Genomic DNA, 17,975 nt, shown 5'->3' on the forward strand with positions numbered 1-17,975 from the left:
AGGAGTTGCTCAGGCGCCGTCAGTCTTGTCTGGGACCCCTTGGCAAACGAGTCCTTCCCGTTTGAGGACCCCAACTTCGAAGGATACAGGAAACGACAGCAATTTCAGCCACCAGAGGGTTTATTAGGCGGAATCTCGGTGTCCAGAACATACCCCACGGAAAACTTGCATTACCTGCTCCCTAGGCTTGACTATCCCTTGTTGCAGTTCTGGACTTTGTCATTGAACTTCAAGCTTCGAATGAAAGATATATTTGCGGGAGTAGCGTCAATTGTGACTCGATACGACAACGTGGTTGGTGAAACTCGGCTGGAAGCATTGGACGAGACGTCAATGCATGAATCTGAGGGGCCATTTGAGTTTGCCCTACTCTCCGGTGCCTGGATGGGGGCTCATTTCTCAAAATCTGGTTCAGAAAGCCAACAGCCGAGATACTTCGTGATGCTCCTCGAACAGGATGGGCCAATTGCTGAAAGGCGAGGAATGGGATGGATTGATAGATCGGCGGTTGAAGAAGGTTTCGGTTCTGGACCTGAGTGGAAGGAGTTTATCCTTAAGTGACAAGCTACCATTTATACGATTGTGTATATCTCAAATAGGATTTAGTTCGTTTCCTTTAAGTAAGTATTCTTAAACGATAAGATCTAATTATATAAGCTTCATATTGCGAACTTTCATTAGGACAGCTGGGGACTTCGCACTAGCTTGAGGTGCTACAGTAGTAATAATGGGCTTGCTAAATACACAATCTTATTACTTATCTATAAGGATTTGAAGATAAAAAGGAGAAGTCCAGATGAGTGGTGACTCGCTCTACCTGAGGAGTGAAGTGCCAGGCCGAGGTTTCCACCTTTGGCCATTTAGGACTTACAATTGGCAACGCTGGCTTTGCCAAATGGGAACATCGAAGAACAAGCGGTATTCTTGTGGCGTCATTGCATCTACTTTGTATAAGATTAGATGTGGTTTCAAGTATTCGTCATGTTCACGAACAGCTAGTAGCCTGTATGTACTTGTGCACAGCTCTGTGCAATAACCATGTCCAACTCCAATTCATCTGCGTGTTATGTCCAGCCGTGTTAACTATGACTCGCTCTGTACCACGTAGAATGGTTCAGCTGGCCCGGCACCGGGAAAGCCTATAGAAGTCTTTTATTCTTCTAACTCGTAGTAAGTGGCCCATTTCCATGGATGAAAACCTGTTCTTCTAGGCCCATCATGGTGTCTAGTATGTGCCGGGCATGAGACTCAACCGACCGCCATCTGTAACCATGATGGAACCATTACAGTAGCTTCCTGAGCGACCCGCCAGGTACAAAATAGTCCCAGCCATTTCCTCGTCCCCGCCAAACCTTCGGGCAGGAATGAACCTCTCGTCATTAGTCGCCTCATTCTCGGGCTTGCGGTCACCAATCATTCCCGCAGCTATGTCCGAAGGAAACACTACAACGTTCAATCAAATTAGTCTTTGCAGCCTTCTTCACGCCCATATGCTGTCCCTATGTATGACGGGAGGACTTACATCCCGGGGCCAGGCCGTTGGCGCGGATGCCAAGCCTGCCTAGCTGGCTGCTGGCGTGCTTTGTGAGGTGCATGATTGCGACTTTGCTTGCCATGTACGGTGGTGAGGAAGCGTAGTGTCGGCTATAGGCGGAAATGCTGCTGGTGAAGACGACCTGGCTCTGGATGGCCACTACATCGCTTCCCTCCTTGTCGGGCTTGCCAAAGCCGCCCTTGAGTGCGTTCTTGTTTCCGGCATCGAGCAGCTCGAGGAAAGCCGACATGGTGAAGAAGGCGGCCGTGACGTTGACATTCAAGACCTCGGTCATGTCTCCCATGGAAAAGTCGGTGAAGAGAACCTTGCGCAGTTCCGAGACTGAAAGGGACGGGTTGTAGCGGACCGCGGGCCCAACGACGCCGGAGTTGGCGACGACGAGATTGACATATCCGACCTCCTTAGTGACGCGGTCGACAGCGGCCTGGAGGTCTTCCTTCGAGGTGACATCGCACTTGTGCGGGATCATGTTGGGGTGGCCCTTGGCGGCGTCTTCGAGCACATTGAGACGACGCCCCAGGATGTACACCTTCGCGGCGCCATGGGTGGCGAGAGCCTTAGCCATGATGAGGCCAATGCCTCGAAGACGCGTTGTGAGTACCACCAGTGGTTTGAACGATGAGCACGGAGAGACATACCAGTGCCTCCGCCGGTGACGACGGCCACCATGCCATCAACTCTGAAGAGCGCATTGTAATCCATTTCTGTCTATTTGATCTTGCTTGTGGAGAGTCTAAACGATAATGATTCAATTGATGCGGGGAGCGTGGTAAACTAAACTAAACAAGAGTGCGTGTCGTCGGACTCCGCCATTTTATACTTTCCGGACCCGCGCTGAAGTGTCCGGACAATAGACCTAGCGCCTGCAGACCACCCTCCAGCCACATGCGTGTCCAAGCAGGTCTGTGGCTGGCTCCAAGGACAAAGGCGGCTATCATAAGGTTCGTCCCGGCAACTCAACAACGCATATGACAGGCCGATGTCGCCCCGCTGGTCATGTCGTGGATGATTGGATGGGAAGCTTGCCCGCGATGTGGCTTGACGCGATCGACAAGATGCACAGGCATTCAAGAATCAGCATCACCTGTCGAGATCAAGACTAATAGTTCCATGCCTCCTCTCTATGAAAAGGATATCTGCTAGTGTTTCGACTGCTTTCGCTTCTTTCGCTGTCGCAGAATCGCCAGTCGCATCTCTGCCTGTCGAAGCGCCAACTGCATCTCTGCCAGTTGAATTTGATCATCCAGATCGTCACCGTCGTCATCGTCAATCTCTTGGGTTTCCTTCCGAACTGTGTCCTCTTGACCTGTGCCATCCTTGCCCACGTCCTGCTCAGAGTCGTCTTCAGCCTGTCGTTTGCGCTTTTGGAGGTCGTTACCCGTCACTCGGGGAAGCTCTTTGGCCTTGGTATGACCTGTTTGAGAAGGCTGTTGTGATGAGGGTTTTTTCTGAGAGATAGATTGTTCTCTCTTGATTGGGTGCTGAAGTTGATCCCTGGTAGCTTGGGTGGTATTTTGGTGTTTGTCGCCTGCGTTCGGAACAGGCCTTTTCGGCTTACACAGCGAAGTCGCGCTCGATTTGCTGTTTTCTTGGCTGGTAGCCACGATGGCGGTTTGACCGGCATCGAAGTCGTCTGAATCGGAGTTGTCTGAATCGGAGTTGTCTGAATCGGAGTCGTCTGAATCGGAAGACATTTCTGGGACTGAGGAAGATAGAGGGATTCTTGGTTGAGCATGCGTCGCTGCTGCCGCTCCTCTCTTGCGGCCAGCGACGCCTGTCACTGCTAGAAAGACGTCAGTTCAGAAGAGCCAGCGGAGCATGACTAACGCCTGAAACTTTCTGTAATAATTTGAAAGCTAAGGCGGTATTTGGTGTTTGACTTACTCGACATGGTTGGATGGCATCAATAGCCAACCCTTGGCTATGTGGTTTCGGCTTGAGTTGGTGAAGCCGTGAAGTAGGTAGGTTGGCAAAGAGAAAGTGAGAAATCAAACAGAGAAAACTGAATTAGACAATCCGACAAAACAAGAAGGAACTTGAGCCGCGCCTTCCCATACTGAACTCCCAGGTTATTAATCCCTTTTCTCAAATTACCATCATTCCATCCATCATCTTTTCACCTCAAACAATATTCATCTTACAAGCCAAACCAGATACTTTGCATGAGAACTGCCAGACTTTGGAGCAATAATTTATCAACGAGGACTGGTCTATCGTAGCAGGATAGCTTCCTGATCATGGTAGGTCACAGTTCCATTGCCAGGTTATCAAAGATGAGTCTACATGTATGCCTGAATGAATACGTGCTTCATACTGAAAGCAGTTTCTTGATACGGACTTTGCCGACCTTCCAGGTGATAACATAGTTTATACGGGCCGTGGTAGCTACATCCATCAACTTTGAACACGGTTTTCCCTTCTGACAGGAAAGTTAAAAAAATGCATGTCGGAGATAGTCTTCGGTTTCTATGGGGAATACCGCCATTTTCCCAATAGAATGCCTCTTGTCTCTCTTCTAAAGTGCATTCTGCTACCTTAATGAAGAGGAAACGGACCGTTCCATTCTTCGGGCGGATCAGAAGCACCTCAACAACACAGACCGAAACGAACCATCGGCACTTAATTCCAAGATCAGCACCTCCCTCCCTCCTCCTGTAAGCTCTCAAGTCTATATTCGAAAGAAGGTCTGCAGCTATGTATCTGCAAGCTGCCAAGATGTCCAATATACTTGAGGCCGCCGTTTCTAAAACCACCATAAAGACGACGCAGGATTTCGACGACACCTTTATTCCCTGGCCGCAGGGCCTCGCATTCACTCTGCTAGTCGGTTTTTACTCCTGCCTCATAGTTGTTCTCTTTGTCCACATCGCCGGTTTGTGTCTCGAGAGCCACCGCGGCCCAAACGGCTTGACAGCACAGCAGCGCCGTGCCCGCAGGGCAGAACAACGGAGGCTGCTCAGGGCCGAGCCTCTGCCTGTCTACATTGAGGAAGACCCCATGCAATGGAGACTTTTGGACCCTGATGCGGGTGCCCAGTCGTCGCCGCCCGCGTACGACACGATTTTCATCGAGCGGTCGCCTTCTATCGAGGAGCGGATGCGGGATGGGAGCCGAACAAACGACGATACCGCTGGTTTGACCGCTGGTATGCCGCCGCCTTATGTGGATCAGGAGGTCCAAACTTTTGAAGCACACATGCCGGATGATGTGGTGTACATGGTCTAAGGGGGACATGCATGAGAACCGGCTAGCTGCCGCCTGCCATGACTATGTGCTTTCACAAACAAGGCACACGGTCATCGATGGCTGTTTGCATTCAAGGAAGCAAGTAAGACACATTCTGTCATCCATTGCCATCGGCATTTATCAATCAAACAAGTTTCATCATGATCATCATCATTCTATGACCGCATTCTGAGCCGTTGTGTTTTGCAGACAAGCGTTTGCCGTCAAAGCCTCGTGTATTCCGTTACAGAAAATCGCGGGATCGTGCAGATAAATGAGTCTGTATAGCATCACGAGCTCAGAAACCCCGGCCGGCCTCATCCTAGCCAAGGTTTCGTGGGTGCTAGGCAATAAACACCTACGGCCATGGTTATTGTTAAATACTCCCGCTCAGTCTGGGTAGGCTGCTCTTTTCCATCCATCTTCGTTCTATCATTCATTATCTCACCCTTCTGCTCGACTTTACCTGATGGGGGCCCAGATGGGCCCATCTATCCAGCGCAAGCCTGGCAGATGGGTTTTGCCTATATTACACCCTGCGATATTGTTACTTTTGGCACCGCCAATAAGACTTCCAAAGCCTTTCCCTTATGAAATCAACCCTCTATCCTCTTCATGTCATCAAGGAAGAGTTCAATTGGGATAACATCCCCAATTCGCTCTGGCGCAGGAGAGAAGCGGGTGGCTCCAAGGGATTACCTTGCCAAGCCCAATACTGCCAAAAACCCGCTGTCGACTTCACAGCATGGATGAAGTCGAGAGAGAAGGCAGAACAAACCATCACCATAATCCTCCGCCGGGGAGAAGCTTGAAGCTACAACGGCTTTCAAGAGGTGATCTAGGAAAGCCAGCAGTCCAGAAGGACAGGCCCCATCAGGATAGCTGAGCAGTACTGGTAAGTCATCATCCCCTATACATATCCCTTCTTCTCTTACAAGTTCCTAGCATACAACACCACTCATCATGACCTGTTCGATGCTGAGTCAGGCCCCAAAGGGGAGGGAACGAACTGCCCTGAAGAACCTCGACAGGTTCATGAAATCGCGCCGTCCGAAAAGCCAAGCCATTCCGGGCGGCATCCTCCGATCGGGAACCAACGAACTTCTGGAATCCTCGAGCGCAACAATCGCAGGGCAAGGTATTTCGGACTCCGTATGCCTGGGTCAGGAGGGAGTTCACAGCGGGCGTGTGTAGGAATAGTTTCCAGAAGAAAGCACCAAACTGACCCGCGAGATCCCGATTGACGAAGACTCGGCGCGACCACGTAGGCGACGAACCGACAGTCTCAGCATCCACCAACACCGATTGAACGACAGTCTGATTCTCAACGTTGGACCGAAACTCCCGCGCGGCGCGCGAAGGGGATTACGACGCCGAGAACGTTCCTCTGTCTCGGATCCCGGACTTCACGACCTCGATATATCAGCCCGAATTCACACTGACCCAGGCCGGTATTTGGGCTAGCACCCCGGCCAGCTCCTTATCTGATGATGACGATATCATCCCGCCCGGTTCGCCAACCTCCAGGCCTCGCCACAAAACCCCCTATCATGGACCAGCTCCGTGGCCATGAAGGCCCAGACTTATCCGCATTCTTGACTTCCGGAGACCCCGTCCCTGCTATCAACAAACCTCACGCAGTATCTATCTACTCTATACTACGGCATACCGTCTCGTGCCAGGTCTCCCAACCCATAACGAAGACTATGCGACTACGAAAACCAAGTTACAAGCCGGAAATGCAGCGAATTATCATCCCCGAGCTGCAGAAAGTTTCCATAAGTTCCGCCCGCAGAAACTACAGAGCGTACCTACAGCCCACCAACGATGCCTTGTTGACCTTCGTCCAAAGTTCCAACGAGACAATCTAGTCTCTGCGATCCAACGACCATGTCACCATTATCTGCTTGTCGTCACACTAGAAACCGGGCTGGGGCGATACATCTGGAAGAGAATACAGCCCTCCAGACAGCCTACAGGAAGTACCATTCGATGCTGTAGCTCGCAAAAGACAGCTCAAGGGATCCTTCACGGCAGCTGCCAAGGATTCTGCGTGTCCGAGACCGCATCATACTGGATGAAGCACACTTGGAAAAGAAATACAGCAGTCAAACTATACGATTTCTCTTGAAGGAGAAAGCAAAGTAACTGCGCCTCGTATCAGCAACGCCGCTTTAGAATCGAATTCACGACATGGCCAAGGCTTTTTAATCCTGTCGATATACGTCCAATCGTACAGATGTGAGCGAGTTGACTTTCTCGACGACGGTAGAGCAGAGGAGCAAGAAGACCGACGCTCAGCTTGGCCTCGTCGACGGCCCAGACGACGGCGCACAGTCAGAGATGCAAGCGGCACGCCTCCAACGTGTCTGGGCAAAGGCGAGAGCGGAGCCAAAGGTTGGCCACGTTGATAGCCTTTCAATGGCCATCGCCAACGTCGGAGCTGGCTCGAGCAATGGTTATGGCCAGGATAACCAGTCAGAGGCACGGGTTATTGACCGACGATACAGAGAGAAGTAAGCGGATCTGTAACAACTGCGGCACTCAGGCGAGTGCCTCTCTTAAGGAGGGGCACTTGTCACAGGACAGACTGCCAGGGGACATGGCCGTGCAGAGCGACTTGGATATAGCCAAGACGGACGAAGCCGAGAACAAGAAACAGCTCGAATAAGGCACACATCAAGAAGTGCCCTAAGCACGTCTGCTGCGACAAGGTGTAGGTGGAGAAGGCCACCGTAGCGCGCCTCTTCCCGAACCTTGCTTCCTAATGTCTGGAGGACGGAGAATCCCGACACCAAGCAAGCAACAGCTGGCGGCGATCGAACAGTCCTCGACGCTGCCCTCATCAATAGGGGAATCCAAACACTCACAACAGGGCGCGGTGAAACAAGTGCCTCGACGCTCTTAATGAGTTTAAGAAGGGGCCGTTCAAGGCCCTGCAGGATAAGGTCCATCGCCCTCACGGAGGCTCTAAGGACATTGCTGGTCGTATTCACCTCGACTTTTATTGTGCCATCTGTAACGCGCGCACTCGCTCAGTAACCAAAATAAACACGAACTTGACGCTGCTCGTCAGCAGTGGCAAAATCGACAGACTCTGCGAGAGTCTACGAAAAAAAAGCTGGAGAATGCCGACCCGTATACGCGGGTTACAAACCGCGACGTCGACATGTACGAGCGGAACTTCGCGGCTCATGTGCCCCGGTCCATCAAAGGTCACCTACTACGAGATCAGCTGTGTCTTCGACCTGGCGATGAACGCCTGGGTCGACTACCTCAAGGGCGTGAAGGACACCAACAACAGCAGAAGAGTGTACAAGCCGGGCATCTAGGTGATCCCGGCCTACCACATGCAGGTGCTACTGAAGATGTCGGGCAACTTCAAGGACTCCTGCTTTACGCGTAAAGTCAAGGTCTGCCTCTGGTGGCCCAAGGAAGAGGGAGACAAGGCTACCCGGGAGGAGCTCGCTGGCCAATCCCCCAACGGAAACATGAGCCTCGACGTCGTCATACAAATCCTCCCCAAAGCTTTCATACACGTCCGAGATGCAATGAACCATGCTGCCTCGGTCATCGAGCAGGCCAATCCAAGTATCGTCGGGAAGACTGAGAACTCGAGGAAATATTCCACCTGGGACGCCGACATGACATCCGAGCAGCTTCTTACAGCGCTCTCAATAGATACGAGTCATTGAGCCAGTTCCCGAGCACCGAGGACCAGGAGACGATTGACAAGGCTGTCGCAGCCGCTCGCGGTGGCGCCAAGGAGCCCGATATTGGCCGGGTCAAGGACGAGCGCCCATGGACGAGGAGCCTGACGTTGGCCGTGCCGAGCAAGACGAATTCAACAAGCACAGCGCTGCCGACACCGGCCCACAGGCTCGGACAGAACATTACGAAATACAGGGGCGAGAAGGGCGTGAATCATGGCAATCTCTCAGCAACTACATCGAGGGACGATTTGCAACAGATTCACATGCGTTTGCTTACATTTACATCTTTGGGCTCCCAGGGGTCGTGACCTTGGTCGACCCAGGCGTGGGACCGCCCACGACGAAGAAGGTACCTACTCCAGTACGTCAATACAACCACCGACAACACGGTCAAGCATGAGTTGGTGATGGATGTCAAAAAAGAATCCCCAGAATTATTATGGCACAGCAAAGAACGGAGGGTGGCAGATATCCAGGGTTTTTCTGAAGCGAGGACGCTTCTTTTCTGAAAAGGGCCTGGCAACTGTCAGGCATAAGTACATACATACGGATAGTGCTTTGCACTATGCGTCCTCACATTGCTGTCTGACTTCAGACGCAAAATCACCACGCCAATGGACGCGGTCTTGACCAAATACAAGAAGGGAGAGAGCCTTGGTCAAAGGATCTACCCAGCCAAGCCGCGTTGATTGGCTCGACCTTTCTTCATCAGCCAGGCCAGAGCAACTCGAAGGTCATGGGCACCTTGCTGACCCAGCGCCTCGACCACATCTCGGTCCCAGAGATCAGATACACCCATTGAACGGAGAGCTAGTCCAGCATGCTGAACCAGATGGAGGATCGAATCACCGACCTAGCCATGAAACTCAACGAATACAACGAGTCCTCTGAAGAAAGCGCCTACAGCAAAGCCACCCTGACCAACGCACTCAATGAGGCTGGAGCGACTATAGCTACTACACACAGTAATCACATTAGCACTATCAAAAGTTCGCCCATGAGAAACCTTGCTATTTCACCACGTACCTGGATACCTAGAATTCACTTTCTGCCACCTAAAAAGAGGGGAAATGTTATATAACTGCCTTGCCGAACCCATTTCGTTATAAGGTCCTGTCTATAAGAGAATTCAAGAGCGTCTAGGATCAGGTTACCAGCGATTCACCAGCAGAGCGCCGCTCGCACCGCTTCGCAAAGCCTCACCAGCAACAAAGGTCTAGACGTCGCCAACACTCGTGAGCGCGCCGCCACAGATGCCCCAACCGGTGACACGGGCGACACCGGCAAGCGACCCCGTCCCCACGACTGAGGCCAGTCAGCAGGTCTATGGTCACTACCACCTACGATCCGTGCCTTCTTCTATCATCTGACGAAAATCTACACTTTGCTCTTGTTGCTATGCAGACTGACGGCATAATTGGCCCCATGGACCTTTCCTTTTCTGACTGGGAAAACGAGGAACTGGCAAAGGCCAAATTTGCGGCTAAGGATAAGTCATTTCTCGCTGTTGATCAGCCGCTCACATTCAACGGAGGAATTATCACCGTCACATCTACCACTGACACCTCTGTCACGCTTCGCCAGAAGGGCCAAGGAACGAAGCTTCAGTTGATTGACGCAAGCTCGCCTACAGCTCACCAAGATTTCGTCCAGCAACAAGCACGCGGCGCGTACATCGCCTCCGTCTGCCAGCCTGAAGCTTGCTATAGTTTGTCCACTGCTGCTTAACATAAAGAGCCTGATGAAGAAGCCATTAAGAATCTGAACCGCCGACTGGAGTGGCAGATGGATTTACTTAACTGCAGTCTTTAACTTTATTCCTTTAGACCTCACTTCAGCTAAGCTGTTTGTCTTCGTTAGCAGGTCCTTCGCTAATGATGACGATTTGACGTCTCTGGCAGAGCCATGGGGCGCGCTGCTCCCACAAGGGCGCAGGAAACATGTCGGACGATTCGGGCGATGACGATGATGACTCGGACGGAGATGGACTTGCTCCATCTAATTACAAGAAGCCCTCGGTGGCCAAAGGCCACAACCGTCGTACGCCTGGCGGTCGGCTGGGGAAGAATGTCGGCCAGAGCGATTTCTTCCTAGGAACCTCGGCCAAGCCGCTCATTTTGGACCAGGAGTAAGCAGTTGTTGGTTGTACGTAGCAAGTAGTGGGTGAGTGAGCATGAAAGCTTGTACGTTCTGTCTGTTATATCAAAACTCCTAGAGGCCAAGCAAAACGGAGCAAAAGTAAAGGGCTCAACCGGGATTCGAACCCGGGGCCTCGCCCAATCAAGCTGTGCTTAAGGGTTGTGGAACCCGAAGGGCGAATCATACCTCTAGACCATTGAGCCGGTCAGTTCCTACGGAACCGAATGAGTGGTGATTGGTGGCAATTGCAGAGCAACTTCGAGATCATGTAGCACTAAGCATGGTATGACCCGTGCAATACCCGGCAGAACCATCTCATTTTCATTGCGAATCAAACCTCACTTTCTTTCATCCACGTTCGGCCGGCTAATTCGTGTATATCATCACGAAATCGCCGGTCATTCACCTCTCATTTCCTCTCACATCCCCGTCATTCCCATCATGCGATTTTAGATGGTCCCAAACCTCACTCACTTCAATCCTTCCACAGACCACGAACATGGCAATTTACATATTATTTTTCTGCACCAAAGTGCAACAAATGGTAGCATAACTCTTCGTCATTTGCGCTTCGTACGATGAGAACAACGCCTTTTGCGGAGATGAGAACCTTGCCCAGAGGCTCGCTCCTACGCGGGAACGTAACAATGTAATGTCTTTACCGCATTCCATCGCGTGCCTGGCGCCTCCCTCTCAATCGAGGGTGCAATCTCGGTGCATTTCTCTGGAATCAAAACAACTTTCACTCTTGTCCCATGTATCCAAGTAATGTGCGCGCCCTGCTGTGCGCCCCAACTCGTGACAAATAGAATCATAATTCACAACTCGCTGCAATGTTGTACAGATTGTTTACATAGACCGCTCTCATCTCTCTGCTTGATGCATGCAGTCTTCCCTCCTCCTGGTGTTTCATGCCTCAGGCCAAACCGGCCAACCTCCGAAACGCACCATTGGTCACGATCCTCAGCCCGCCATTCAGCGTGACAATGTCCTTGCCGCCAGCAGCCAGCCCAGAGTCAACCTTTCCCATGGCCATCTCCGCCATGAATTTCCCCAGCGCCTCGGTCGGGCTGTGATACGACGGAGCAAACGCCCGTATCGGAGTGCCCAGCACAGTGGCCAGTACTTTGTACGTGAGATTCGGGGTCGGCACATAGGGCTTGGTGGCGTCGTGGTCCGCGTTGTCGACATAGCACGGGCGGATGGACTCGGTCCGCAGGCGCGGGTGCTCGGCGCGCATCTCGGACAGGGCCGTCTCGGTCTCGCCCTTGACGCGGGCGAAGATGGCGCTGAAGCGGCCCGGCGTCTGGGTCGCGCCCTCTCCCGAGACGTAGACGAAGCGGAAGGGCTCGTCCGCCGGCGCGAGGTCGGCGAAGGCCTTTGCCGCCGCGAGGGCGTAGTCTTTGGTGATTTTGACGTAGGCCCTGGCCGCACGTGGGGTGAGCAGGGTGCGTGCATGCAGCGCGCCGGTGAGAAGAAATTGCTTACTCTTTGCTGACCTGGTTCTGGCTGATGCCCAGGGCCCACACGGCACCGTTTGCGCCCTTGAGCTTGTCCAGCAGTTCCGCGTCGTACTGTTCAAAATCCTTGTGGATGATGACGTTGACGCGGGGGTCCTTGGCGTCCTCGGCCATGGGAACTGGCCTCCTGCTGAGGACGGAGATTTTCGTTATGTCCTTCATCTTGATCATGGCGTCGAGGGCGCCTGAGCCGACCAGGCCAGTGGCGCCGGTGAGGATGAGATGCATGTTGGGAGAGAGATGTTTATCGAGTCGTTTAGGTTGGAAGTGTGGCAGAGTGCAGTGCTGTGCTGGAAGACGCGCAAAACCAAGGGATATAGATATAGCCAAGAGGGACAAGAAGGGATAACCAACGTTGCTGTCAGCAGCAAAGACGACCTTTTATTTATTCACGGGACATGGTCTCCGAATCAGGCCGCGCAGGACGCGTGGGCGGTGCGGACGACGCGGCCGCATCGTCGCCCGCCCGCGAGCGGACTGGGAATCTCCACTGATATCGGAGGTAAGCCTTAGTTACCGAGTAAGACGCAACGGAAACTGTACCGGAGTTAGCACTATCACCACAGGGAAAATCATGTGGTGCATGTAAAGCTGAAGCTGTGGCCACTCGCTTCGTACATGCAATCTGGGCGTCAGCTCCGCATTATACAATGCGGCCGGAGCAGAAGTTGCTTCGCTTGCTTTGCCAAAGTCACAAGAGGGATGACGTCTATTCAGTTCCAATGGATGCTGCAGTGCAAGCGTGTTCAGGCTAGATGCCAACGAGAGCTTTCGTCAACCAAGACCAGAAACTCGGCTGCGCTGAGCCTCTGAAACACGTCTGCTGTCAAGCCCGACAAACGCCTTGCGCCGGGTGCTCTCCTACTCCAGGGCTTCCGGCTCGTCGCAATTTGTGCTGTTTCTCTTGGAGAAGCAGCCATCGCAGTGAGCTTGAGTATCTTTATGCGTCTGACGAGACAGCTGTCGAATGGCGGCGATGCGGACGGCATTGGCTGTGACGATGGACGGGCGAAGCCTGCAGCGCGTCGCCCGCTCCCGATTCATGAACCGACATGCGAACCGCTGCATCTTACGAGTATCTTGACTGCAGCACTTGGACCGCGCTGCTTTCTTTGATCGAAAATGGCATGCCCATCATCTGATTCCGTGGCTGTCATCCCACACGAGGATTGGGCACAACTTTGGGGTGATTTGGCTCTTTGTCCATCAGAAAACTGACGCGGAGCCCGAGAGCCAGGAGAGCATGAACGGGGGGGGGGGGGCGCTGGATAAGCCAAATCGCTCGGACTTCCTCTTTTCTCCCGCGCGAAGACGCATCTGCCAAGATCCAGAGTCGAGTCGAGGAAGACGAGCAAGTGTTGGCTGTTGTTGAGCCACTTCTTCTCGGATTCATAATCGATCAAGGCCGGATATACATGGCATGCATGTCTGGGAGCTGCCCACAAAGACCTGATGAAAGAGAGACACGTGCGTTCCCTGCAGGGAGCCCCCAGTTGATGGTTATCTAAGGCAAGGACATGCTGCTGGGACAAACCCCGCCAGAGTCTCTCATTGTCGCCATCAACTGAGCATTCGCCGCGACCTTGAACATTAATGTAAACAAGGGTCACCCATAAAACCCCTATGTACCGGGAGCCACGTGCCCTACCACGCCTTTGGGTACAGTGACATGCAGAAAGTCTGAAGTCAATCACCAATCCCCCTACCCACATGGCTTCAGACTTCCTGCATGTTACTGTAGCTGTAAGCGGTGGTGGTCTCGTGAGGCTCTAAGCGTTCATCCGGCCCTGAATCTACCCCAGGCCCTACTGCGTGATCGATCAAGATACATACTATAGGGGTTCTACGCTCTAGCTGTAGCTCTCCTTGGCCCATCAGCCCTCAGTCGGAGCGGTTTTCCCTCGGAGGCGCATCTACCGAGGCATGTACAGATATACAGTCATACCAAATTACCGCAGTGCTCGAGGAGAACACCAGGAGACGTGTCTATACCTGTGACATGCAAAGACGATGATGTGATTCCGGGCAACACGCTCGACAGAAGGAAATTTTGCACCCGCCGATGGCCGGCTGGGAAGACGAACGCCACTATCGAGTCAGATGCAGCCGAAGCCAAGCCCTGCCTGCTTTGGCGTCTAACAACGGCCCGATCGAGTGGATCAAGTCTGTAGCGCCAACGACGACTGGTGATCTGGACACACACACCCCTCGACGCCGTCCTGTCTCCCTTGGGTCCCGTCAATGCGAGTGGGGGGTGACCTGCCGCACTGAGTCTACCGTCAACCTTATAATGTGGCGGCTGGGGAAAAACCGCGACCTTTTCCCCGAGGGGAGCGCCATCTAGACGGCTCCAGACACGTCTGGGGGTCTATTGAGGCTCCAGGGTTGGGCCGGTTCACTTGACTCCATCTGACGGCCTCTTCCCAGTCCTTTGGGAGGCACATGGGGTCCAGTCGACGGTGACCTTGGCCAATACGCCCACCGGCATCGTCGCAATGTACCAAACAACGTCGTTCGAAAAAGCCTCTATCGCCAGCTTCTCTTTCTCGACCACCCTCGATTCTTTCTCATCGCGCTAATACCGATCTCGCCTAGCCTTCGCTTCATGTCCCAGCGCGCGGAACGCAAGGAGGTCAGCTCGGTCAAACTACCGGGCGCGCTAAGGAAGTTGAGGAGCTGAGATGACCTGCTTCACGGCAGTCGTCTGGCGGCATTCCAGCGAGCTTCTAGCCGTCTGCCAAAACGATTGCAGTTTCGGCGCCGGCTTTCACTCCGGCCACTCCTCGCCATTGGCCAGTCTGAGGCTTGGCGGAACACTATCACGCTTTTGAACAGACACGATGCCAAGCCCGTCTACTGCCCCCCGCCTGAACTAGGTAACACCCTCGCCCGGGGGTTGGTGTTCTTGGTTTGCTTGGCTGCCGCCGCGAGAATCAGCGAGAGAATGTGCGGCCGGCCGTATTGCGGAGTGTTCGTGAGACGGTCTTCTGCCCGTCCTCGTGGCGAGCCGGCCGTCTTTTGCTTCGCCTGGCTAGAACCCCGGCCGTACTGCTTTCTTGTCCCCCCCCCCCCCCCTCCCCCTTCCATACCGGGCAGCCAGGTCTTGGCCGTCTCTTGGCGGCTCGAAAGCCCAACAGCACGGGCGAGCCTAGCGTCTTTTGGGTGGTTTGTTCCGTCGGTCTGGTTCGCGCCGTCAGAGTTGTTTCCCCCGTTTCCCTCCGGCAGAAGACCGAGCAGTACGGATATGGCCCCCTCGTCGTGTCGACCATGTCAAACATTGGAAGCTAATGCATACACCGGACCAAGATGTGATCCATGCGAAAAACCGCTCGCCCATGGGGAATAGGCCTGGGGGTGGATTGCTGGGGCTCAACGGACTAACAGCCCGCCCATGGGGATATCACGGGTCACGTCGCAAACATGTTAGGATAAAAGGTGGTTACTTCCCCAGACTCGAGGCTTTGGTTCTCATCATAGCTCACAGCCCAGGCAGCCCCCTTCACAGTCAACTCGGCAGTCTCTTATACCTCAGGAAGCACTTACACTTGATCATCTTCCTCCTTTTCCACCTTCACACTCCCGCTACTCTCCCGCCTTCATTATCAAATAGACGACACCTTCATCACAATGGCTGGCGGCGCTCCCGTTGTGGCTCCGGCCGTGTCCGGCGGCTATCTCACCGGCCGAGCCCTCATCTTCCCCCTGTCCCTCGTCATCTCCCTCTTTTTCCTCTGGGGCTTCTCCTACGGCCTGCTTGACGTCCTCAACAAGCACTTCCAGACCGTCCTCGGCATTAGCAAGCTCGAGTCGACCGGCCTCCAGGTCATGTACTTTGGCGGCGGTTACCTCCTCTTCTCCCCCGTCGCCGCAGAGGCCCTGAAGCGCCGCGGCTACAAGTTCACCATCCTCATGGGCCTGTCCCTCTACTCCCTCGGCGCCATCCTGTTCTGGCCCGTCGCCCACGCGTCCCTCTTCACGGACAACAAGCGCGCCATCTTTGGCGGCTTCTGCGTCTGCACCCTCGTCATCGCTTGCGGCCTCGCGACCCTGGAGACGTCCGCCAACTCGTACGCCGTCGTCATAGGCAAGCCCGAGACCGCCTCGGCCCGTCTGCAGTTCTGCCAGTCGTGGAACGGCGTCGCCTCCTTCATCGGCCCCCTGATCGCCTCCAAGTTCTTCTTCGAGGGCGCCAACGCCAACTCCCTCACCAACGTCCAGTACGTCTACCTCGCAGTGTCCTGCGCTGGCGTCGCCGTCGCCGTGCTCTTCTTCTTCGCCCGCCTCCCCGAGGTCAGCGAGCAGGCCCTCGAGGAGGCCAGTCCCGGCGCCGACGCCCTCGGCCGTCCCGTCGGCCAGGGGCCCCTCTACAAGCAGTTCAACCTCATCTTCGCCTTCATCGCGCAGTTCTGCTACGTCGGCTCCCAGGTCACCGTCGCCACCTGGTTCATCAACTACGCCCACGAGAACGGCGGCCTGTCCGACTCCCAGGGCGCCAACTTCCTCTCCTTTTCCCTCATGACTTTCACCGTCGGCCGCTTCGTCGCCACCGCCCTCGCCACCGTCTTCCAGTCCGACTTCCTCCTCATGATCTACGCCGCCGCCGCCATCGCCCTGACCGCCTACTGCACCGTCGGCAGCGGGACGGCTTCCGTGGGCGTCCTCATGACCATCTTCTTCTTCGAGGCGCCCATGTACCCCATTCTCTTCACCCTCGGAACCGCCAACCTTGGTCGTCACACCCGCCGCGGCGCCGGCATCATGGTGCAGGCTGTCGCGGGTGCTGCCGTCTTCGTGCCGATCCAGGGCGCCATTGCCGATGCCGCGAACATCAGGATCTCGTACATTGTGCCCCTCGTCGGTTTCACCTACGTCGTGGGCTACGCCGCCTTCCACTGGTTGCGCCACGGCCGCAACATCATGCGCGTCAAGGAGGCCGAGAAGCCCGCCGTCGAGACCGAGACGAAAGACATGGTCATCGACGGAGGCGAGAAGAAAAAGACCGACACGTGGGTCGAGAGTGTTTAGGAGGCAACGAAAGACGTGATACCCAACCCGATAATGAGTTTACGAGTTTTTAATTGCTTTTCTTTCTTCACATGTAATGCACACTGTCACGAATCCTCGCCATGTGGCAAACGCCAGCGGCATGACGGGGGGAGGGGGACTTTACATGGATTATACTAGATTAGAGATGATGATAATCTAGACGTTTCACACTGCAGGAAAGCGATGCCCTCTGGTTTTCGCAGGTTCGACGTCTTCAACTATCGTGAAAACTTCACTAAGTCACCATCTAGTGGCCCGCTTTGATTAAACATTAATCTAATGTTCTTACGACATCGAGCATTACCGGTTCCTGGGAGGAGAAACTCAACCCCCCCCCCCCCCCCCTTGAACCGCCTACACAAACAACGCCATGCCTATGAAAAGGCTGACGAGAGCTGCGGCCGCCGCGGCGATTCCGGGTCTGAGTTTGCCTTTGCCGGCCAGGAAATTCCCGCTGGAGGACAGAAAGGGCTTCTGCGCCTCAACGCGGATCCCGTCGACGAGCCTATCGTCCTTGGGCGTGTAATCCGCCCCGGTAAAGTTGCACTGAATCATGATGATGTCTAGGTCTAGAAACTGTCAGTGGCTGGTTCCAGTCGAGGAAAGCCCGTTCGAGACATGGAAAGGATGAAGCTCCGTGGACTTACTTTCCACCCAGTTCCCGGACTTTCTTATACAACTTTGACACAGACCCGCGAGCAACTGCACGTCGAAGCTTCTGTTGGTGCAGGTGCAGTCCCTTTCTGCGTTCTCGCGAATATCGTCTGGGCTCGGCTC

The 17,975-nt window shown here is 54.1% G+C and overlaps 6 protein-coding genes and 1 non-coding gene across 7 annotated transcripts; 3 read left to right on the top strand and 4 right to left on the bottom strand.

Annotated features, from left to right (window-relative positions):
• Nucleotides 1-1,225: 1,225 nt before the first annotated feature.
• Nucleotides 1,226-2,257, bottom strand: GLRG_08926 (short chain dehydrogenase; the record flags this gene model as incomplete). Its single annotated transcript, XM_008099611.1, has 3 exons — nucleotides 1,226-1,443; nucleotides 1,523-2,134; nucleotides 2,194-2,257. The coding sequence occupies 3 exons, from the start codon at nucleotides 2,255-2,257 to the stop codon at nucleotides 1,226-1,228; spliced, it is 894 nt and encodes a 297-aa protein (XP_008097802.1).
• A 437-nt stretch (nucleotides 2,258-2,694) lies between these two features.
• On the bottom strand, nucleotides 2,695-3,249 carry GLRG_08927 (uncharacterized protein; the record flags this gene model as incomplete). The annotated part of the gene is made up of 2 exons (XM_008099612.1): nucleotides 2,695-2,969; nucleotides 3,114-3,249. 2 exons carry the CDS (start codon nucleotides 3,247-3,249, stop codon nucleotides 2,695-2,697), a joined length of 411 nt encoding a protein of 136 aa, XP_008097803.1.
• Nucleotides 3,250-7,974: 4,725 nt separating this feature from the next.
• GLRG_08928 (uncharacterized protein) lies at nucleotides 7,975-9,802 on the top strand (the record flags this gene model as incomplete). Its single annotated transcript, XM_008099613.1, has 4 exons — nucleotides 7,975-8,064; nucleotides 8,113-8,467; nucleotides 8,527-8,699; nucleotides 9,662-9,802. The coding sequence occupies 4 exons, from the start codon at nucleotides 7,975-7,977 to the stop codon at nucleotides 9,800-9,802; spliced, it is 759 nt and encodes a 252-aa protein (XP_008097804.1).
• Nucleotides 9,803-9,891: 89 nt separating this feature from the next.
• GLRG_08929 (uncharacterized protein) lies at nucleotides 9,892-10,625 on the top strand (the record flags this gene model as incomplete). The annotated part of the gene is made up of 2 exons (XM_008099614.1): nucleotides 9,892-10,176; nucleotides 10,395-10,625. 2 exons carry the CDS (start codon nucleotides 9,892-9,894, stop codon nucleotides 10,623-10,625), a joined length of 516 nt encoding a protein of 171 aa, XP_008097805.1.
• A 111-nt stretch (nucleotides 10,626-10,736) lies between these two features.
• GLRG_13217 lies at nucleotides 10,737-10,835 on the bottom strand. The gene has a single exon. It is a non-coding gene; the product is annotated as a tRNA-Pro (tRNA).
• Nucleotides 10,836-11,548: 713 nt separating this feature from the next.
• GLRG_08930 (nucleoside-diphosphate-sugar epimerase) lies at nucleotides 11,549-12,380 on the bottom strand (the record flags this gene model as incomplete). Its single annotated transcript, XM_008099615.1, has 2 exons — nucleotides 11,549-12,056; nucleotides 12,121-12,380. 2 exons carry the CDS (start codon nucleotides 12,378-12,380, stop codon nucleotides 11,549-11,551), a joined length of 768 nt encoding a protein of 255 aa, XP_008097806.1.
• Nucleotides 12,381-15,779: 3,399 nt separating this feature from the next.
• On the top strand, nucleotides 15,780-17,177 carry GLRG_08931 (major facilitator superfamily transporter; the record flags this gene model as incomplete). The annotated part of the gene is made up of 1 exon (XM_008099616.1): nucleotides 15,780-17,177. One exon carries the CDS (start codon nucleotides 15,780-15,782, stop codon nucleotides 17,175-17,177), a length of 1,398 nt encoding a protein of 465 aa, XP_008097807.1.
• Nucleotides 17,178-17,975: the final 798 nt, after the last annotated feature.

This window comes from Colletotrichum graminicola (genome assembly GCF_000149035.1).
Source record: "Colletotrichum graminicola M1.001 genomic scaffold supercont1.43, whole genome shotgun sequence".
NCBI classification, from domain to species: domain Eukaryota; kingdom Fungi; phylum Ascomycota; class Sordariomycetes; order Glomerellales; family Glomerellaceae; genus Colletotrichum; species Colletotrichum graminicola.